Raw genomic sequence first — 23,265 nt, forward strand, 5'->3', positions numbered from 1 at the left:
ATATTTAATGCAGTTAAATTTCAATTTGCAATTTAAACGATCAAGGGAACACCTTAAACAAAAACTATATTTACGGGCGGATGAATGTTCGGTGTTTGATAATTGGCGCGCCACAGTTAAAGCTACAGCCCCAGCTACAGCCCCTGCACCGACAATCATCCGTGCAGCCAGCATCGTCATCGAGAACATCGAAACTACGCCGTCGACAAGTTCTACTGCAGCTTCAGGCAGTTAGTGAACTGTTTTAGTTATTGTTCAGGGATATTTTTATAAAAACTGTAATAAATTGATATTGTAGTTATAACATAAGAACAGCAGCTTGTGTGCCAATTTTGTTCTCTTGTTTGTATTCCTTAAAAAGAATTGTTAAAATAATTTTTCTGGTCACAGTTGTGTGGTCTGTTTCAGGTAGAATTTGTTCAAAATAAATAGTTGACAATGTTTGAAATGAAATACCGATGAGTATCGGTACCGAACACCAAGCACCAGTACCGGTACCGATATCGGCTCAAATGTGAAAGGTACCCAACCCTAGTGATCAGTGAAAAACATGTTTGTGCAGTTTGACCTTGGCACAATAATATTATGGGTGAATCATGGACAACGTATTTGAATCTCAGGATGATTAGTCCACACATGATCAGAATCAATCAATACCTCAGTCACCTCATATGTACAGTATATCTGGTAGGTGGAGTTGAGCAATCACAATTTCCTAGAATATTAGTGACAGGAGGACAGTGAACAACTCTTATTAATTCTATGCTACATGGGCGAGGAAGTCTGTCTTGGAAGATGGCAGAGACTGTTCCACCTAAAGAGATCCAGTTGTCACTAGATGTGTTTGCTACTGTCCACCATATCAACGCATCTATAACCATTTATTCCATTCATTATATGCTGAGTTTCATTACTTTCCGAGGAGCTTTTTGAATGAAGCATTCACTGTTGTATGGTCTAATCAAGTGTATGTGGGCAATTACAACATTCATAGAGACAGCACATGGAGATGTGTGCTCCACATTGGCCTGGCAAATTACTGTAGCTGTCTTGCAAATGATGTTCCATTATTCTTTGAAAAGAAACAAAGATGCTACATTCTGTAGATGAATGCATAGATAAAATTCATGCTATACAGTAGTTGTTTTCATGATGGACAAAACATTGACAGTGATTGCTAAGGAAAGTATGATTCATAGGTTACATTCCTGTAAGTTCTTATGAGTGACGCAATGAAGGATCTACTGAGGATGGGTTGTAGCCTCTGACCTGCTTCGGGGAGGGGGGGGCGGGGTAGGGAGGCATTGCGCAACGACACCTATGCCTATCGTACCATGTTATCGCAAGCAGCATCACTCAGACAAAAGGGGAAATTTGATAACATATTGCCTGAGGGGAAGGGGTGAGCCTGGCCAGCTTACCCCCTCCCCGCATGCAACGCTAAATTTAATATAAAGGAAGGAGGAGATCCCAGTACTGACCGGAGCTCAGCCGTGGGATAGAGCGCGCATCACCCAGCACTTTCTCTGGACTCACGTGTTGGTCTCCTGCCAGGACTGAAAAGGGCTCCTCAGTCCGTGTGTGAAGGTGGGTGATGATGGCACGTCCGAGTGTAAATAGTTTTGCAACTGCTTGTGCGTTTTAGTGATTATGGGGATTAATTATCACTGCTCGTGATAATAATTTGCATTTTCTATATTTTATTGTTTCTTTTCTATAGACATTAGTTCGTATGATATACACTATTTTATATCCCTTGTGGTACGAGGTAATTTTGCATTGCTTTTAATTGATATTTTGATATTGATTTTAATGCAAGGTTATCTTGTATTACTTGTAATAAAGTGTTTTTGAGTGAAACAGTGAGTCTGTTTGTTCCGTCGAGAGCCCTGTATCCCTCTCTCATCCATTTTAATACAGCATCCCGGCTGGTCATGCCCCCAGGGAGATACACGGTCCAGTCCTACCCTCTGGAAATGGCCATCCCTCTGCCGCAGCTAGATGTTACGTGGGCGTCCCCTTAGCCTGGTCCAGCCGCTTGGGTCCTCAGCAATGAGGATCCTGCGAGCCAGATCATTCTCAGGGAAACACACCATATTGCTGTAGTGCCGTAACTGACGCTCCATCACAATACAGGTAATATGCCTCATTCGGAACTCCTCTAGCAACCGCTCATTCAACACAAAGTCAAACCAGTGGTTTCCAAGGATTCTCTGAAGAGACACAGTACCAAAGGAGTCCAGTCTTCGTCTCAGCTCACTGGATAGCGTCCATGTCTCAGAGCCATACAGCAAGACAGGAAGCACCAGGACCATAAAGACTTGGACCTTCATCCTCTTGCAATGCCACACACACACCTTTCCAGTGACCTCATGACCCCACATGTCCGTCTGCTGACTTCATAGGAAGAATCACCAGAGACATGAATGTCGTTGCCGATGTTGATAAATCTCTCAAAAAGGTCAACATTCCCCCCGCGGACAGACACACTACTGATGGCTGTGTCCAAGAAGTCATTAAATGCCTGGATCTTGGTATTTAACCAGGACACCAGCAATCCCAGACACTCAGACCTCTCGCTTAGTCTCTCGAGAGCCCCGATCAGAGCCTCCATTGATTCTACTAAGATCACAGCATCATCGGCAAAGTCAAGATCAGTAAATCTTTCTTCACCAACTGATGCCCCACAGCTGCTGGTCCCCACAACCCTGCCCAACACCCAGTCCATACAAGCATTAAATAGAGTAGGAGCAAGAACACACCCCTGGGGAACCCCAGGATCAACTGGGAAGAACACACAGGTTCTCCCTCCAGTCTGCACAGCACTCACAGTACCAGTGTACAGGCCGGCCATGATGTCCAGCAATTTCATGGGTATCCCGCGAAGTCTCAGGATGTCCCACAGGGCAACTCGATCAACCGAGTCGAACGCTTTACCAAAATCGACAAAGGCTGCAAAGAACCTCTGCCAATGTTCACACTTGCGCTTGATGAGAACCCTCAGTGCAAGGATACGGTCGATGGTAGACTTCTTAGGCGTAAAACCAGACTGCTCTGGTCGCTAACAGACAAGCAAGTGATCAAAGGTCCTGTTAAGGGTGACCCAAGCAAGGACCTTACCTGGCACTGAAAGCAGTGTTATCCCCCTGTAGTTTCCGCAATCCAGGCAACTACAATCCACCCTTAACTTTCCAGATAGGGACTACAAGTCCCATTTTCCAGTCAGTTGGAATGATGCCTGACTCCCAAATGGAAGCAAAGATTGCCCTCCTGGAATTGAAGGAAGTCTTACCACCAGCCTGGAGAAGTTCACCCCGGATACCACAGATCCCTGCGGCCTTCCTACCCCCAGCTGATTCACCACTCATGCAATCTGAGTGAGATTGGGTGGTTCACAGCTGATCAGAGGGACAGCTTCGAGAACCGTGGACCCAGAGATGTCCAATATCCTAGCTGGAGGGTCAGCTTTAAACAACTGCTCAAAGTATTCGGCCCAGTGGGTCACAAATGTAGCCTAATCCGTAAGGACCATTCCATCACTCGCCCTGACTGCAGATCTCTGAGGAACAGATTCAGATGTGCGTAATGCCTTGATTCCTCTGTAGGCAGGACGTGGGTCACTAGACAACAGATGGTGTGTCATCTGCTCACAGATTTGTCTAACAAATGCCTCCTTATCTGCCCTCAGAGCCCTCACAGCTGTCTTTCTCAGTTCCAAAGTAGGTGTATCCACCTACAGAAATCTGACCATTCCCCGGGCTGCAAACCTCAGAGAGTGCTGCCACCGAAATGCGGACATTATGAAGCTCCCCAGACAGCAAAGGAACATGGTCATCTTGCCAGAGAGACAAGACGTTCCATGTGCCTACCCCGATGGTTCACCTCAAACTGGGACCCAAGTGCCAATCCCGCCACCAACCCCCCAAAAAATTGTTTCTCTGCAAGTTGGAGGACCACTTTCAGGGCCGGATGCAGTTTAATGTCATACCCAGGACATGTACCGTGTAATGGAACCATAATCTTTTATACATAATATAAACAGCAGAAAAACCGTACAGAATAATTTGGATTCCACACTCAACAATGAAAAAGGGTGCAAAATCAGCCACCTGCACCAACAACATAGCACATGACGGGTTGTGAGGGGCTGTGACATGATTATTGAGGAGGAGAAAAGGAGAGACCGTGTCCTGTAACACAAATTTGTGTTTAGGTTTCTGCATCACCCTGTCCTAAAGTACAAACAAATGTTTCCATCTTGTCAACGAATTTAAGGAAATTCAGCTCAATTCTCATGATTTGAAATAATCAAAATGAAAGGGAATGCCCCCCCCCTCCCCTCAGAAGTTGGAAGCCCAGAAATAAGGATTAATAAGTAAATAAATATTTTTATTGCTATGCATGCTATGAGATCAGCATGAATTTATCACAGACACACTGTAGTTAACACTATGGTACAAAACATATCAATTTATATTCACATTTATTATTCCATGAACGTAATATTAATAAGCGCCTGCGCACACCCCCTTGAATCGCATTGTGGGTTGCCAGGTTGCGGTTGCGGTGACAGATGGCTTGAAATTCTGTGTAGAGTGCGGATTGTGTGTCTAGATATTCGTTTCACATACGATCTGGCAACTTGGTTTATGACCGACAAACATACAAAACTTGTATCTGTGTATGACGATTATTCATAATGAAGTTTGAGGGCCATGCAAATTGCGGGGGAGAAACAACAAAACGGGATGGCGGCCGGAGATGGCTTTGGAATAAGGGACGAACCTTGGAATACGGGAAAATCGGGAGTGCTGGCAGGCATGCGAAGGAGATCCGTTCCTAATTCTGTCTTCGGAACAGGTATATACGGTTGTTATATACCTTAGAATGGAGTATATATTTTACCTTTCTATGCAAGAAACACTTAAGAAAACTTCCAAATACACTAAAACATCAATAATAATAATAGTAGTAGTAGTACAGTAATCATAAAAGTAAAAACAAGAAAGCTCTATATATCGAGTTAACAAACCGCTGAAGCCGCGGAATGTTTTCATCAGTGTCACAAAATAATGCGTGCGTTCGTTTCACATTACGAACCATTTATTTAAGTAAGATTTTAAATAATAGAATGGCAGTCCGCTGATAAGTACCAGTTATCGGATGTTCTTAACCTGTGGAGTTACTGCATTATATATGAGGGAATTCTCTGAGAAATATTTTCAGTATACAGACTGTACATGCGAGACAGCAGTAGCAAGTGGACTTGGCATTGATGTTAAAAATACCAGTTTTTTGGCAGAAGATGAACCAAGGAGCATCAGGAAGCATGATTTTAAGCAAAATATTGTGTAGCCTATATTCAAAATATTGATAGAGGACGGACCCAGGGTTTCGTGAGAGGCTGGCCAAACCACATTAATGAAACTTCGGAGAGGACAGAAGAACAGGACCAAGTGAATGTGTGGATATGGAACAGGTTTAGGACTTGTTAGGAGTGATGTGTCAAACAGAAGCATGTCCTATAGTAGTGGGGGGGGGGTTCTCCTTATCACGAGGAACAGCGGGCAGGAAACGATGTTCGGTTTTTCACTGATATAAAAGGGGTTTCTGGGTAAGCCAAAACTGTCAGGCTTCCAAAATAAGTCGCAGACAGAGGCTAGGAAATTAAAATGATCATCGTTGGGTGCAGTAAAGAAAAAACAAGACACCTGAAGAGATCGAAGACAAACCCAGGAAAAAGCTCAGAGCGTCCTAAATAAAATAGCTCTTTTGGAAGATGCGGTCTACGCACACAAACACGAACCTCATGGAGGGTCAAATCAAAGCGATACTGATAGCTTCAATAAGGCGCAGGTGATGTTCTTCCTTCAATAATCCTCAACTGGACGTTGCGTCGTGGGATTCCAGGAGGATTCCCCGGGATCTTCGCCTCATTTGCACCACCTGCTGTTCATACAAAGCGTGACAAAACAGAACTATTGTAGCCTCGGTTTCACGGCATGCGCGCAACGAGGCTGAAGCTGGGTCCATCCAAGGTGTTAGATGTAAAAATCCCCATTCCTAATAACTGGTGATCTGTCATGTGATTGGCCAGGAACATACTCGATTAGATCTACACTCCATTGTAGCCTATACTTTCTGAGTATCTGGAATGTTTTCCTTGTTTTTCTGAACCTGAATTTCTCAACCTGAATTTTCTCAACCATAATCTTACAACCCGTTGAATTTTTATTACCACAAAAGCAACAGAAATATAAGTTAAGGAAATACATTCAAATTCGATTTCTTTAATTCCAATTCAGGTGGGTGTTGGTGGTCTATTGGTTAGGATGCTTACCTCTAGACCAAAAGTCTCACCCCTAGCATTTTCATCATTGGCTCCCTGAGCAAGACCCTTAACCCTAAATTTAAAGAAATGGAAGTCTCTCTGGATAAGAGCATCTGCTGTAAAGCTAAACATTCAGGTAATGAAATGAAAGTTCTGGTTTACATTCAGGTAAATAAATTCAAATACAGGTTAGTTGACTTCCTGAACGCTGAGACAACACTGTGTCAGTGTGAATACAGGCACCGCTTCTCCGAAATTGGTAAGTACTGAATTTGTAAGCAGTGATATAGCGTATACGGAGCTGTGAAATATACCTGACGTAGAGAACATGCTGGCTTACATCATAGACTGCGTCCTTCGAAGGATCCGCTGCTTGAATACATACGGGTCCATTGACTCTTAATTTGTAGCTTCTAGTTATGGTAACGTCCGCTTCCAGCCCTGCCCCTTAGTTCACTGGAGCTCCATTTGGCTTACACTTGTCAGAACATATTGTAACGACAGTGAGATTTTTTTCGTCAAAACCCACTGGCCACTGGCAATGTGTTATGTACTGGGGAAGCACGGACCGGGGAAGCAGAGGCAGGACTTGAAGTGATGGAAGAATACAGGGTTTAATCAAAGGAAACACACGATCGGGAGACTATGGGAGGTATTTCCTGCAAAAAATAAAATAAAAGTGAAAATGATAAAAATAAAATACAATCTCCACTTTGCCATTTAGTTTCCAAAGTCTGTGCGCAAAAATCCTGCAAAAATTAAAAATAAAATGAAATTGCACCATTTGTATTTTAATTTTCCACTCATGTATGAGTCAGATGTGAGAAACTAAAAAATAAAATTAAAAACCATTTTTGTTTTTTCATTTTCTAATTTGACTTTTCATTTCCTACTTTGGCTTTTCATTTTCACTACATGCAAATATATGTTAATCGGAGTGGGGCGGTGGGCGGACCTACTGATCACTGCGCTTTTCAGTTCGTTTGCCGATTCCTTTCTCCTTGTGTTTCTTGCCCACGATCGCCCAAACTAATGAAAAAGTCACACACGGCTTACGTTAGCTACTTACACATTTGCAACTCAAAATAAGGATTTGTGTTTTAATTAGGGCAGTCAAAATTAACAGGTTAATGCCGATTAATCCATCATCGTGATGAGTCTGATTAAAATTTTTAACGCAATTAACCCATCTGCAGCGCAGAATCACTCAAAATCCCTGAAAAGTCTCTTGGTGCATTCCATTTGCCCTCGGAACTCGGATTCCGAGTTTTGAAGCCGCAGGTGATGACATGCGCACTCCCGTTTCTCGGAGATCCGAGAAATATCTCGGAGAGGCACAGAGGATCCCGAGATCAGAATCCAACATGGCTGCGCCCTTTATCAACAGAAGGGAAAGTTGTAGTTTTATACTGTTTAAGCACTACTTCTCATTTGTGACTCATTAAATTGGTCGCACACACTATACGTCCAACTTATCTGTGGACGTGTTGCTACGGAGTTTTATATGTAAAGCACCGCGCGTAATGTGTTATCAACTGATATTGCTAATGCCAATTAACCGGGCTAGAATTGATTTCATGATTAGTCGGATTACACAGGTCTGCAACCAATAAACTGCATAGGATTTTTTGACTGTTTCTTATAGATTTTACTCACTGAAACCGTAAAAAATATTTTAAAGATTCCATCTCGTCAGGTTTTCTTGCAAAATTCATGTTTTTAGTTTACTTAAGCGTAAAATTTCCCTTTTTAAACTGAAATCTGGAATCCCATTCTTGAGTCAAAAAACCATATCCAATAATGATTTCTTATTTAATATTTCTAAGAGCGAGACTCAAGAGAAATACAAATAGAAAATGCGAAGAATTGAGGGGGGTCAGTAGGAGGGGAGGGTATGGTGGGACTCCTTTAAGGATGTAGTGCACAGGTTTTTGGGGAATACTAAAGACCCTCTCTACAAAACCATTGTACAATGCATGTTGGCTGCGTATGAAGCTCTAGCATGCAAGATGAGCTTAAAAGTTCATTTCCTACACTCCCATATTGACTGGTTTCCTGAAAACTTAGGAGCCTATAGTGAAGAGCAGGGTGAAAGATTTCACCAGGATGTTCGTGAAATCGAGAGACGATACCAAGGAAAATGGGACGTCAACATGCTAGCTGACTACTGTTGGATGCTCAGGCGGGAAACAGAAGATGGAAAGCGAAAGCGTGTTCGGAGGAGCATCAAAGAGAAGAAGAAAAGGTTTCACAGACAAAAAGAGTAAACGTAGTCTTAAATATGTTATGATGGAATAGTTTTTTGTTTCTTTTTTTTCAATTATAAGTAGGGCTGTCGAAATTAACGGGTTAACGCAGATAAATCCATCATTGTCACGCCCAGCTCCGTCCGATCCTCGTGTGTGCCACGCCCACCTCGTTACCTCGTGTTAACTCCTGATTGTACTCACCTGTTGCCTATTCCTTTTGCCTTGTCTTAAGTATTTAGTCCGTGTCTCAGGCAGTATTCCCCAGTTCTGTCATTGTACATGTTAGTCGTTGTGCTTCCCCGGTCCTGCCTGTTTCCTAAATAAAATCCCGTTTATCCGTCCATCCGGCTGATCTCGCCTGCTTTCCTGCTCGCCCGCTCCACCGACGTGACAATCATTATGATTTAATCATAATCTGATTAAAATTCTTAACGCAATTAACCCATCTGCAGCACAGAATGACTCAAAATCCCTGAAATGTCTCTGTAGATCCATTTCGGGCAGTTTTGGTGCTTTCCATTTGCCCTGGGAACTCGTATTCCGAGTCGGATTTCAAGTTTTGAAGCCGGAAGTGACGGCGTGCGCGCTCCCGTTTCTCAGAGATCCAAGAAATATCTCGGAGCAGCACAGAGGATCCTGAGCCTTTTATCAACAGAAGGGAAAGTTGTAGTTTTATACTGTTTAAGCACTACTTCTCATTTGTGGCTTATTAAATCGGTCGCACACACTATACCGTCCAACTTATCTGTGGACGTGTTACTACGGAGTTTTATACGTAAAGCACCACGCGTAATGTGTTATCAAGTGATATTGCTAAGAATGGCAATTAACCGGACTAGAATTGGATTTCATGATTAGTCGGATTATTTGTCGGATTTACGGTAGTTCGGGCTAATTGTAAGTGAACAAAGATAGAGACCATTTAAACTGAGGTACCTTAAATCTGACAAGTTATCCGACTAAGCAAAAAAACTTTTGATATGCGTCCATGGTATTGTACTTCTGTGGCAGATGGAATGAATCCGACTCGTGTTCAAGATGTTCAATAAACATGTTAAGTGCATATATATTCCCTTTTTTCTTGAGTCTGTTTGCTCATGCAAAATGAAATGTGATTAATATAGATTAAAAATGTATGATATTTAATCATGATTAATCAAAATTAATCCACAGCAACCCTGTGATTAATCTGATTTAAAATTAAGGGTTAAGGGTCATCATAACACTTAAGTAAAATTACTTTATTGCTGTAGATAAAATCTGTAAAATGGCATCAATAATAATCCACACATGCAAATATTAGATCATATACCTACACTAAAAGCTTGCATTACATGCTAGAGGCAAGGCAATCTTATTTATGTAGCACATTATCATACACAAAGGTCATTCAATGTGCTTTACAGATGTAAGAATTTAAAAGACACTAAAAAGACAGTTTAAGCAAATGCAAAAGAGAAAAGTGCAGTTTTTAGATTCTTTTTGAAGATGGCTACAGTTGGGGCAGATCTAACACTACAGGCCAGTTGGTTCCAGCAGGGGGCAGAATAATGGCTAAATGCTGTTTCACTGTGTTTAGTTTCTGCACTAGTTACCACTAGCTGACTAGTTCCTTCTGATCTAAGAGTTTTACCAGGTTTATACTCATCAATCATTTCAGCGCTGTATGTATGGCCCAAAGTGATTTGTAAATTATGAGTAAAGGGTCTCAAAAAAGATCAAACTGATTTTAAAATTCAGCTGGTTACTTCATCATAACTTTGCCAGATCCTGCTACTATGTCACGTGTGAGTCTTCTTTGTCTGTCTATTGAACTTGACATTTGTTTCTGTGTTGCAGCTATTGGACTTTCCATGATTGACACACTGCACTGTCTTGATGATCTGAGAAAAGTGTCATTTGGCTGTGAGTTTCCCAGACATGGATTGAAGCTCCTCTACTGGTTCGCTGTGAACTGTGTAGAATTCCATCCAGATGGAGTAATGAGTCTAAGGTGTGACCCAGATGAAGGAGATTTTGGGTTCCACCACTATGGAAACTACGAGAAACTTCTTCCGGAACGCAAGCATTTCTATTTACGTTATTTTGTGGTAGGCAACCTGAACCCTTTAACTCACCCAAGTGCTCAGGACCTGCCTAATTATGTGAGGGGGACATACGGTTCCAATGGCAGCTTTGAGCATAACATGGACCGCATTATTATCAGCTTCAATGATATCAGAAACATAATAACAGATGTTTACATCACTGAGCACTGGCACGGATCAAATTGCTTCAGACCAGATGCCACGTATCTTCTGAGTCCTGAGCTCCTTAAGATCATACAGCAAATGACACTGACAGGCTTCCTCACCAGGACCGCCACCAATGACTATACAGACAAGTCATCTGATGTCAGCGATGAGTTACACACCAATGAGTGTGCTGTTGAATGCAGCAATGACAACAACGTTGGCTTTTTCAATAAGCCTAATACAGAGGGCATACAATGTGAAATGCTGAGTAGATTGGGCGTTAAGCAGTCCAGTCTTGCTCTATTTCCAGAATCATTATGTCACTTAAGCAGAAGCTGGACAGATCCAGTTATCTCAAAACCATTCAGCTTCCATAATGCCTTACAACCTGTTACTCAACCAGAACCACAGCATCAAATTTATAATCAGATTACTCAAATACTCCCAGACATGCCCAAAGGTGACAAGGTTACCCCCACAGAGACACACAAACCTGCAAAGTCCAATATGTCCTCAAAACATATGGGAAATAAAACTTGCCATTCACAACCAATTTTTCATCCAAATTTCCACCAGATCCATACTGCTGATCTTGTACTTAGAAACGAGACCTCATGTAGCATCTGTGTTTCTGAATCAGGGTTCCCATCTTCCTCCCCACCTCCTCGCCCCCATCACAATTCTGCGACAAACTCCATCTTGTCAGAGTCTCAAACTGGTCTTGAGTGTCAGAGCCAACTAAGTCCAACAGGTAAGGACAAGGTCTCTGAGCTTCAAGGGAGCAGGTCCGGCTACTGGGTGGACTCTGCCGATGCGGCAGTGCTGAGTTTTCTTGCAGTGTTGGCTATACTGGTGATCCAGTTTTACTTTGTGAGACTTGGCACCGTGTTACTAGCCGAACTGCTGCTGGGACTGGCCCCCATTCCTGACAGGCAGAGAGCTTCATGGAGGAAGCCCAGCAGTCCTCATCCAGAATCCCCTGCTGGATCTCTGCCGAGGGCTTCTCCCGTGCACTCAAGTTCTGGTAAAAAATGGAAACGAAAGAAAAATAAGAAGTGCAAAAAAAAGTGAGGAGTATTCTCTGATAAAGAGTGTCATGGAGTTCCAGGCATTTCTGCTAGCTTTTATATCATTTGTTTCCTTGCTTATTTATCTTTTTATTTCTGTTCTTTATGTTTATATGTAGCACCATGGTCTGAGCAACAAAAATTCACGTTTCTGTATCCAATGTATTGTGTATGGCTAGTGTGACAATAAAACCCCACTTGACTTGATTTTTGCCTGAGTCTCTCACTACAGAACCTCACTTTCAGTATAGCTCATTGTGTGGTGACATGACCTTTCAGACCCCCAGAGTTGGCGGTTTCCTCCCTCAGACAGGAACAAGCCATCAGGTGAACTGGTGACTCAGTTTTGTACTTAGTATGTGATTGTGTGTGACTGTGCGTCCTGTGATGGATTGGCGTCCTCCATGTCATGACATATTACTCCCTTGATCATTGAAATTTTCTGCCCTTTGTGCCAGAGTAGCCCTAACGAGTCTTAGCCACCTAACACCTTGTTGGGGGTTCCTAGTTTTTCCCTCGTCAGACCTCTCTCAGTAGGTACTCACCACGGCTGACAGTGAGCTCCCCACAAGCCTTGTCGTTTCGGAGATGCTCTGACCCAGTTGTCTGACCATCTTGATTTGACCCTTGGTCTATGTATCTGCGGATTGGACTTGTTGGTCACGTTCCCAGCCGTCCACATGATGCAACAGAAAACGAGATTCATTGGACCAGGTGACCTTCTTCCATTGCTCCAAGGTCCAGTTCTGATGTTCACATGCCCATTTTTGACAGTAAATAGGGGTCAGCATGGGCTCTCTGCCTGGCCTGTGGCTATGGAGCCCCACACTCAGCAGGGCTCGATGCACTATGTGTCGTAATGCAGTACTCCTGCGACCTTCATCAAAATGATTCAATGATTCAAGGGTTTTACTTATTCACATGCAAGGTATATAGTCAGACCATAATGTGGATTGAAATGTAAGGGGATGACCTGTGAAAAGTGACAGCTGGGGTCAGAAGTCACAGAGGTCACATTTGTCAAAGTGACAGCTGGGATCAGAGATCACAGAGGTCACATTTGTCAAAGTGACAGCTGGGATCAGAGATCACAGAGGTCACATTTGTCAAAGTGACAGTTGGGGTCAGAGGTCACAGAGGTCACTGGTACACGGGGTCATATGGTGTCACATGTAGTGACATAATTTTTCCCGCAATTGCGAGGTGAAATTTGATCCGGAGGCTGGTGGTGGCGGGATTTTGTTTTTTAAAATTTGATTGGGAGAGAAGGGTCAAAATGGCATTTACTGAGGAGACTGATATGAAGCAGAAAATGGCTTTGCTTATCGGTGTTTATGAATACGAGTGGGATTTCTCTGACGGTGTTGGAGCCCGTGCTATGAGGGTGAAGCTGTTGACGAGCGTGTCTGTAGGGGAATATGATTGTCCTCCGGTGATTATTGACATGATCCGGGACGAGGTTCTGACCATGGAGAATGTGACGGGGAGGCATCTGTCTAGGTCCATGTGCATATTATACTTTCCGGAAAGCCTGCTTGGACGTGACTCCCCATCTGGGGCAGGAGGAGGGGATGCCTCTCCGTGCAGCGTGACCCAGTACGTGGCTGACGGGGCTGAGTGGGCTGGTTACCTGATCGAGTGCGGCCGTACACTGGGGCTGCTGCTGGTCCGGTACAGTTGGAAGGTGAGCGATGTCCCAGTGGTCCGGAGCATCAAAACGTTGTGGATAAAGAATCCTACTACCGTCCGAGGCTGGCTGTGTCGGCTAAGGACTTGCCGAGTTTCAGGGCGCTGCTGGACATCCAGCTGTTGTATAGTTCTGAAAGAGACTGTCGGAAAATTAGAGAGCTGGAGCGTAGAATGAGAAGAGGAGGAGGAGGTGTGTGTCTCAGCGAGCCAATAAGCAGCAGTTAGAATGAGAGGAGGTGTGTCTCGACGATGCGGTTTCCTCCAATGAACACTTTGCATCGCTGCAGTCAATGTGTCTCTGTGAACTCGACACGTTGTATTCGCATTAAAGATGTAAAAGTTAAACAGGCATAAATCAAATTGACATTTTGTCTTTCCACGCATGAGCCCCCAGGAGAAAACACTCCCACCCGCAGATATCTATTATGGTCAGTGTGGCAGTGTGCCAAGCTCTGCAGCGGAAGTCGTACCTCAACGTATCATCTACGCCGTACTGTACCCCACTGGAAAAAAAAAACTACACGGGACTTCCATAGAGTGAGCATATTTTTTTATATGATTTATGATAAATGGCATACATTAAAAAATAACTTACAAATTTTTTTAGAGATCGCTCCAATGGATGTTGTTTCTGTGAGACGCCGCGGATCGAGGGGGAGCACCGGTCAAGAGACAATCTGTATAAGACCTGAATTAGCAGGTTTGGACGGAGGGGTCGTTTATAACAGAGGCAGATTGTTGAGAAACTCTGCCTTTTGGGTACTGACATCTACAGCTACTATTAGGACTATCCTAAACTCGATGTTGAAATGTTTTAAGATGTAACATGTACATGTGTTTTATTTTTCAACTGTGTTGTATAGAATGCTTTTAAAATGCATGATGTACAAATTGTTTGCATTTATCAAATTATTATTATTTTTTAATGCAACTCAAACATAGTTCTTTATTTTCAAAAAGTAAGTTGTCCAAAAATTTGTAGGCTTTTTATCAAAGGAGATTTTAATGTAATATGAAGTTTTTTTTTATTTTTCAAGTTGTTTTAAACTTTATTTTTCAAACTTGTACAAAATGTCTGTGTGCATTTATCAAATGAGTTTTAAAATGCAACATGTACAGGTGTTTTATTCTTCAAAAGAAAAGTACATATTTTTTTGCTTTTTTATATGCAGCAGGAGTGGTGGATCTGTGACGAGATGGCCGGGTGGTTAAGGCGATGGACTGCTAATACATTGTGCTCTGCACGTGTGGGTTCGAATCCCATTCTTGTCGGTACTTATGGCTCATTGAAAAGAATTACCACTACCCCCAATGAAGTATTACCTTTAAGTCCTGGGTAGGCAGACACTGGAGGCTTCTGGGTGTACAGAAGTGCCCAGTTTGTGAATTCTGACCAGACTTGTTTTTGCTACTCTGAAGATTCAGCTTAGATGCAGCAGGCTACCACCTACTAGGAGAATGAGGCTGGATTTGGCCAAACTCCAAGATCAAGCTGTTTCTGACGAGTGGTTAAGGCGATGGACTGCTAATCCATTGTGCTCTGCACGTGTGGGTTCAAATCCCATTCTCGTCGGTACTTGTGGCTCGTTGTAAATAATTACCCTAGTTCTGTGCTTGTTATTGTAACTCACGCCACCTGTTGCTTGTTGCTCTGTCTCAGTGGATTAATTAATTGTCATGTTCCACACCTGCCCTGTCATTAGTTGGTTACCTGTCTCTATTTAAGTCCCTGTATCTTCTCTGTTCTTTAGTTAGTCGTGTGTGTGTTCCCGTCCGTCTGTCCGGTCACTGTTACTTGTGAACTCTGCTTGGTTTTGGTCCAGTAGTACTGGAGACTCACACAGACCATAAAGTCATACAGATTAGCATTAAAATTGCAATTGAGTAATTTAAGCATCCAAAATGAATAAAAAGGGGGCTGGGCAACTGCTCATTTGTACCACTCCCTGTATTCTTTCTCTTAATGCTAAACCATGGGGTTCTCACAACAGGCCTTGAAGAAACCTCAGTCCAGGATGGGTGTAGCACACGCTGGATAATGAGAGGTTTCTCCAGAGAACGTTCCAACTCATTTATTGGTAGTTACCCTGCAACATAAAACACAGTTATCTGACACATGTGCAGGCAGCTACTTTTTACCATTGTCTCTGCTAATTTCCTGTAACGCAGAGATCGCAACTTAACCGGACCAAGTTCGGATAACACAAATTACCGTGTAACCATCCGTGTATATAACATTGGAATCAACAAATATAACAAACACTGACAACAAATACAACCACAAAATTACTTTTCCTTCCCATTAGAATGTGAAGCACCCAAATATTATTCAGCTAACTCGCTAATATTACCACATGCATTCGCACATGGTTTGCTAATTAACTTACAAATAACCGTGGAGCTATCGGTAACAGAGCTCCGCAATTTACTGAACTCACTGTGCAATATATTACTGTTTATGAATGGGACGGGGCAGATATCTTGCTTGTACACTTATTCTCACCTGCAACATAAAACACAATTGTCTGACCCATGTTAAGGCAGCTACTTTTTACCGTTGTCTCTGCTAGTTTCCTTTAACGCAGAGATCGCCGTGCCAACTATGTAACTGAGTAACCGCTGCTACCCCCTCGCGGTGGGGGTGGGTCTCCTTTTAGACGTAACAGGGAAAAGCAGGTGAGTTTCCCGTCCCGCTGTCAAGTGTGCATGTCAACAGACAATAACAACAACAAAAAAAAAAACATTAACACAGGATCCGGCTGGGACAACATCTCCTCTCTGTGTGCTGCTTAGCCACCTAATACACCCAATACACCCAGGGTACTACATGGGGTACTCAGGTGGGCCACAGTCATGAATGACGATATATATATACCTATTTCATTAAATGATTTAAAAAAATAAAACTTGAATATTCCAATGGAATAGCACAGCATCATGTACCCTACTGGCAAGAAACTTTCAGCATACAACGCAATGTTTTAAGCAGCAGACTTGCTTTAATCACAGGACTGTCATATTAGCCAAACAGTCTTTAGTCCTGACAAACTGCACTTACAGACAGAGACATTTCCAAGAAATTGTCATATTAAAATGTTTTTGCCTTCAGGAATTCATCACACACTGTCTGATATTACATTACAGTTCATAAAAATGCCTGGGGTGAACCTAAAACAAAAGGTGACACTTCACGTTTCTAATACACATATCACTTAATTTCAGAGTACCGCAATTTACCACATAGCTTCTACTGCAAGAATCCCAACCCCACACAATCTGACGTGGCACATTCCACACCGACATGCCAATTAAAATCAAGCTCAGCCGACACTTCTAGCTGCAGAAAAAACTACATTTGTGACCATTTTAAATTCAGCTTCAATGTCTGCCTTTTAAAACGCGATGCTTCATTCCCATCTAGGGTTGCCACCCGTCCTTTAAAATACGGAATCGTCCCGTATTTGAGAATGAAATTGCGCGTCCCGTTTTGAATCAATACGGGACGGGTTTTGTCCCGTATTTTTTTATCATTTTTTTTTAAAGCAGCGTCTCATGCAAATCATCCCACACGCATTTTATGAAGATGCCTCCTTTCCTACTTTTGATTGGGTAATACTTGATGTCATCGTTAGTTTGATTGGTCTTTTTAACTGTCCAGTGAGGAGGGCGGGTCTTTTAAGTAGGGTCTGCAAAGTGTTGGCAGAGAGTAATATTGAAAAAATGGCAGATGCTTCTCCAGGTAACCCCCCGCGTCTTAAAGTTTCAGAGCTTAAACGCAAGCGGCTGCAAAAATACCGCAGAGAGTGGGAGGAAACAAATACTTGGCTGCAGAGTGTTAGCGGAAATTGTTATCAAGCCAACTGCACAATTTGTCGGAGAGCGTTCTCTGTGGCTCATGGTGGTCTGTCAGACGTGCAACAACATGCCTCGGGAGAGCAGCATTCCCGCAATGACAGAGCTCACAAAAATCAAAGCACAGTCAGACAGTTCTTCGTACCCCAAGTCTCTCCCGAAGCAGACATAGTAATGACAGTATAATTATTATCAACATAATTAATTAATTAATTAATTGCTAAATAATGTTAAAAATGTGACCCAGTCTGTGTGAACCTAGCTGGAGTAATTTTTTTTTGTAATTTACTGTTTTCTACATGAAATAAAGAACAGTATGTGAAAATAATAAAAATATATGTATTTAATATTAACTGAGTAAAACCATGTCAACAACTGAAATCACAGTGAAATGAATGGCTAAAATCAAACTTTATCTCAGAATTAGATTTGGCCTGGTTTTCACACACTGGGTCACAAATTGTAATTCGTAAAAATTCTGTAAATACAATGTAAGTGGATCGCATTCCAATGTAATATTATGATTTGTTTGTTAAGGTTAAGTCAGACACATAAGCATTAATTTATTACATGAAACATTACATTTAATACATTAATAAACAACATAATGCCCATGTAAAGAAAATAGGGGATGTGGCCCCCGCTGCAGTATGCGTCCCTTATTTTTTTGTATTAAAAGTGGTAACCCTATTCCCATCATATTTGTCAAAATACAAATTTCAAAATGCTGTTGATTTGCTGAGCAACACACGATCTGTCTATATGACTGGTTTGTTCCGCTGATATAATCATGTTACCTTGTTAGCTTTAACATGTGGTGACATTTCAGTGACATTGTTTAAAAGACTCTAATTGGTGACTACAGTAAAACAGAACAAATGTAAGGTGATTAGAGGCTGCTTGAAATGAATAAAATTAAGAATGTCAACAAAACAGAATGAGCCTTTAACTTATGCTAAAGAAAGCGTCTATGTTTTTAGCTACTTAAATACGTGTTGGCATAAGTGCATGCAGTTTACTGTCCCCATGAACGTACACTTCTCCATCACCTCTCAAACACTTGACTAGGCCGACTGTGCTTAGACAACCACAACATAGTTTTGCATATTAATTTTAAAAAAGGGTGATTTATGTTTTGAAACCGTGCGTGTACTTAATGAATAATCCAGCAAGCTAGAAGACCAGCTAAAAATGTTATTGCTAGCCAGCCCCCACAATACTCAACAAAACCCCGGCGTTGAAAGCGGCATTAAGAGCAAATATACACAAACCTGGCTAAAGCGTCGTGAGGATAGTTCGCCGCACCTTAAAAATGTAAGAACCCCACAGTGGCGCCAGGCCAAATTAAACAGCATATAGCTAGTTGTATAGTCTGGTGGCAAGCTACAAGTCATCCACAACAAACGAGCCGGCTAGGCCAACTAGCCTGCGTTGTACACTAATACATGTAAATGGGTGCTGCAGGGTGTCCGCCTAAATAAAGTCTAGGTTTTCACAGCATTACACGAGTGGGATGACCGGCATGCGGACGAGCGGGGAAGCAGGCGAGAGAGCCATAAATGCGATCAACGGGTGTGGTAGAAAAATTATAAATCAAGCACTTAGAATAAAAGTCTGGACCTCTTAGTTTGGTGAGTAAAGACAATCTCTTTTATTCCAGCAAGTTCAGCAAAGCGCTCCCATCACACTCTGGCCCTTGGTACCAAGTCACCCCCGGCACACAGAGCAACCAGTAGATAAACCATAGCTCCCAGGACTTCTAAGTCCTGATTGGTCATGAAACATCAACAAACTAAGCTGAAAAGTATAACAAACACAATTCTCCTACTCCTTTGGTTCACCTTGGTAGCAAGGTAAAGTCCACCCATTGTACGCAACTTACTGGAGACAGCCTCGGCTTCTAGACTACTTGAGATATATACAGTATATACACTGTATAGATATTAATTATATGACATTGAATCACTGTTAATGTTTGGGTGTTCCATTGATTAATGATTAACACATTGACGTATTGTCCCTGAATCGCTGAAAATACATGGTTAACATATGATTAGTATGATTAACATAAGTATGATCAATCAATTGCGTAACATTATATTGACTACTACAACTACTTTAATAAGCTCTAACTCTTTGTGCACCAGTTGGGGCGGCTTCGAGTCTCTTCCTGCAAGTGGTTTCTCCCCCTCTTTGCTCCACTGTCTGCCTCTCCAAGGTCTGAGCTTCTGCGGAGCCAACTGCAGGCAGCTATCACAAAGCGAGGTCACATAGTATTTAAAATAATCTCTTCTGGCCTAAGGCCTAAAACATAACAGACCCAATATGCCTCCCCTCCCGGGCCTACTAATGTCCAATTTTACTTCCACACGGGTTTATTTCGGACAGAACAGCAAACAGGGGAGCACACGGCGAGCACACGGCGAGCACACGGCAAACTCACGTCAATGACAGACCTGGGGAAAACGGACTCAGACGCGGACTAAATACACAGGACAAGCCGAAAATAACAGGCAACAGGTGATCACAATCAGTAAGTAACACGAGGTAACGAGGGGGGCGTGGCACACAGGAGGATCGGACGAGCAGGTTATGACAATCAGCTAGCAGCTCGTGGTGTGCCTCGTCACGTAGCGTCGCGCCGCACAGCGGATTCTCTTGCGCTCAGGGCCATTGTGTCCAACATATAACCACCTCCATTTCCCTGGGTGGTAAAGTAAGAAAACAGTTCCACACTTTCGCTCGGTAATCTCACTGCAAAGTGGATGATGACTAGTTCTGTTGAAATAGGTCTAAGTTTCATTAAGTGTCAAACATGCTGCAGCTCAGTTACCATTGTTAGCTTAACATGCTGTCTTCAGTAAGCATCTCAAATCAGGTGCCTGGATGCTATAAGCATAGGTCGTGGGGTCACCTTGTAGGAAAACCAACATTTACTAAAAAGGTGTCTTTATTAAAAATAACTAAGGCTTTATTCTTTAAAGTTTTTAATGTGTTTTTATGCACTTGCTAAATTCAGTTGACTACTTCCAACTGTTATAAATAAAATTCTATTCACAAGGTGCACTTGCAGTTGCAGCTTTTTTATGCTTCAGACAACAAAAACTTTGGAAAACTCAGCATATATTGAATGGAAAGAATTGTTACAGATTCTTTGATACACAAAATGTTGGTGGGTCATTGCTTCATGGCGGAGACATTCTCTTGCGATGGACCTGAGCCTACACTGGGCACATGGGGACCATTGATGACCTAAGGATCTAATGCGTAGGTGTGGAGTCTCACGGTTTAAAGCCCCAGTCTCCGTGTGGCTCAGGGTTTAAAAGTTGGTAAAGATTGTATAGATTCCATGAGAGGTGACTCTTGTACGGTTTATTTCAGGTCAGATTGGGGAGCATGCGCTGATGTAGCACGTTGCCGCACCCACCACACAGCGAAACTCCTCAGGATCACAGCTAGCGATCTCCCAGGTAGATACACAGTCCAGTCCCACCCTCCGAAAGTGGCCATCCATCTGCTGCAGCCAGGTGTTACGTGGGCGTCCCCTTGGCCTGGTCCAGCCACTTGGGTCCTCAGAAATGAGGATCCTGCGAGCCGGATCACCCTCAGGGAAACGCGTCACATGGCCGTAGTGCCGTAACTGACGCTCCCTCACAATACAGGTAATGTGCCTCATTCGGGACTCCTCTAGCAACCGCTCATTTGACACAAAGTCAAACCAGTGGTTTCCAAGAATTCTCTGAAGAGACACAATACCAAAGGAGTCCAGTCTTCGTCTCAGCTCACTGGATAGCGTCCCCGTGTCACAGCCATACAGCAAAACAGAGAGCACCAGGAATCTAAAGACGTGGACCTTCGACCTCTTGCAAAGATATCGGGAGCACCACACATCCCATTTCAGCGACCTCATGACCCCCCATGCTCTTCCAGTCTGTCTACTGACTTCATAGGAAGAGCCACCAGAGACATGAATGTCGCTGCTGAGGTAGGTAAATCTCTCGACAAGGTCGACATTCTCCCCGCAGACAGACACACTACTGATGGCTGTCATTAAATGCTTGGATCTTGGTCTTTTTCCAGGATACCCGAAATCCCAGACACTCAGATTCCTCGCTCAGTCTCTCGATCACAGCATCGTCAACAAAGTCAAGATCAGTAAATCTTTCTTCACCAACGGATGCCCCACAGCCGCTGGACCCCACGACCCTGCCCAACACCCAGTCCATGCAAGCATTGAACAGAGTAGGAGCAAGAACACACCCCTGGTGAACCCCAGAATCAACTGGGAAGAATGCAGAGGTTCTCCCTCCACTCTGCACAGCACTCACAGAACCAGTGTACAGGCCAGCCATGACGTCCAGTAACTTCGCGGGGATCCTGTGAAGACTCAGGATGATCCACAGGGCAACTGTGTCGAACGCTTTACAAAAATCGACAAAGACTGCAAAGAACCTCTGCCGATATTCGCGCTTGCACTTGATGAGAACCCTCAGTGCAAGGATACGGTCGATGGTAGACTTCTTAGGTGTAAAACACACTGCTCCAGTCGTTGACGGGCAAGCAAATGATCTTGTTAAGGATGACCCTAGCAAGGACTTTAGCTGGCACTGAAAGCAGTTATCCCCCTGTAGTTGCTGCAATCCAGGCGATCACCCTTCCCTTTCCAGATAGGGACTACGAGTCCCATTTTCCAGTCAGTCACTTTCCTTCTCAGTTCCTGGTACAGACTGGAGTTGCCACAAAGTTGTGCGCTGAGACTCCTCTCGATAATATCCAGGGTGCCCTACGAGATGAAACACCTCCTTCTGGGAACACTGGCAACACCAACACAACCCTTGGCGACCTTCAGGGTCTTATCATGGAGGGTCTCCCACATCACATTAGAGTCAGCAGTCGCACCAAAGTATGCAAGTTCCTCACACAAACTGTGTGCAAACTCATCAGAAACAGCTTGATCTTGGAGTCTGGCCAAATCCAGCCTCATTCTCCTAGTAGGTGGTAGCCTGCTGCATCTAAGCTGAATCTTCAGAGTAGCAAAAACAAGTCTGGTCAGAATTCACAAACTGGGCACTTCTGTACACCCAGAAGCCTCCAGTGTCTGCCTACCCAGGACTTAAAGGTAATACTTCATTGGGGGTAGTGGTAATTCTTTTCAATGAGCCATAAGTACCGACGAGAATGGGATTCGAACCCACGCGTGCAGAGCACAATGGATTAGCAGTCCATCGCCTTAACCACTCGGCCATCTCGTCACATATCCACCCCCCCTGCTGCATATAAAAAAGCAAAAAAATATGTACTTTTCTTTTGAAGAATAAAACACCAGTACATGTTGCATTTTAAAACTCATTTGATAAATGCACACAAACATTTTGTACAAGTTTGAAAAATAAAACACACGTATACATGTTACATTTTAAAACAACTTTGAAAATTAATAAAACGTCACGTTACATTAAAATCTCCTTTGATAAAAAGCCTACAAAATTTTGTACAACTTACTTTTTGAAAATAAAGATCTATGTTCCAGTTACATTAACAAAAAAAATAATTTGATAAAAATGCATACAATTTGGATCATCGATTTAAAAAATATTTTTTACAACATGGTTGAAAAATAAAACACATGTACATTACGCCTTAAACCCTTTCAACATTGAGTTTAGGATAGACCTAAAAGTAGCTGTAGACGTCAATACCCAAAAGGCAGAGTTTCCCCATCAGTCAACAATCTGCCTCTGTTTTAAACAACCGCACCGTCAAAACCTGCTGATTCATGTCTTATACAGGTTGTCTCTTGATTGGCACTCCCCCTCGATCCACGGCGAGCCAATAAGCAGCAG

General features: G+C 42.9%; 1 protein-coding gene, 1 long non-coding RNA gene and 2 other non-coding genes across 7 annotated transcripts; 2 read left to right on the forward strand and 2 right to left on the reverse strand.

Moving 5' to 3' along the window:
- The first annotated feature begins 1,746 nt into the window (after positions 1 to 1,746).
- LOC111838501 (uncharacterized) lies at positions 1,747 to 12,088 on the forward strand. Of its 4 annotated transcripts, XM_072707347.1 has the most exons (3): positions 1,923 to 3,578; positions 3,689 to 4,860; positions 10,420 to 12,088. In XM_072707347.1, exons 2-3 carry the CDS (start codon positions 4,716 to 4,718, stop codon positions 11,883 to 11,885), a joined length of 1,611 nt encoding a protein of 536 aa, XP_072563448.1. In that variant the 5' UTR covers positions 1,923 to 3,578; positions 3,689 to 4,715; the 3' UTR covers positions 11,886 to 12,088. The 4 variants fall into 4 exon arrangements, 1 of the variants encoding a protein (XP_072563448.1); XR_002836889.2 differs by lacking the exon at positions 10,420 to 12,088 and adding an exon at positions 6,332 to 8,921 and having other exon boundaries at positions 1,747 to 4,860; XR_002836890.2 differs by lacking the exon at positions 10,420 to 12,088 and adding an exon at positions 6,500 to 8,921 and having other exon boundaries at positions 1,747 to 4,860.
- Positions 9,807 to 12,926, reverse strand: LOC140582892 (uncharacterized). The gene is made up of 2 exons (XR_011985700.1): positions 12,427 to 12,926; positions 9,807 to 11,835 (listed from the first exon to the last, which is right to left on the reverse strand). It is a non-coding gene; the product is annotated as an uncharacterized lncRNA (long non-coding RNA).
- Positions 12,927 to 14,760: 1,834 nt separating this feature from the next.
- Positions 14,761 to 14,842, forward strand: trnas-gcu (transfer RNA serine (anticodon GCU)). The gene has a single exon. It is a non-coding gene; the product is annotated as a tRNA-Ser (tRNA).
- A 7,750-nt stretch (positions 14,843 to 22,592) lies between these two features.
- On the reverse strand, positions 22,593 to 22,674 carry trnas-gcu (transfer RNA serine (anticodon GCU)). The gene has a single exon. It is a non-coding gene; the product is annotated as a tRNA-Ser (tRNA).
- Between the last annotated feature and the right edge of the window lie 591 nt (positions 22,675 to 23,265).

The sequence above is a fragment of the Paramormyrops kingsleyae genome, chromosome 25, assembly GCF_048594095.1.
Source record: "Paramormyrops kingsleyae isolate MSU_618 chromosome 25, PKINGS_0.4, whole genome shotgun sequence".
NCBI classification, from domain to species: Eukaryota; Metazoa; Chordata; class Actinopteri; order Osteoglossiformes; family Mormyridae; genus Paramormyrops; species Paramormyrops kingsleyae.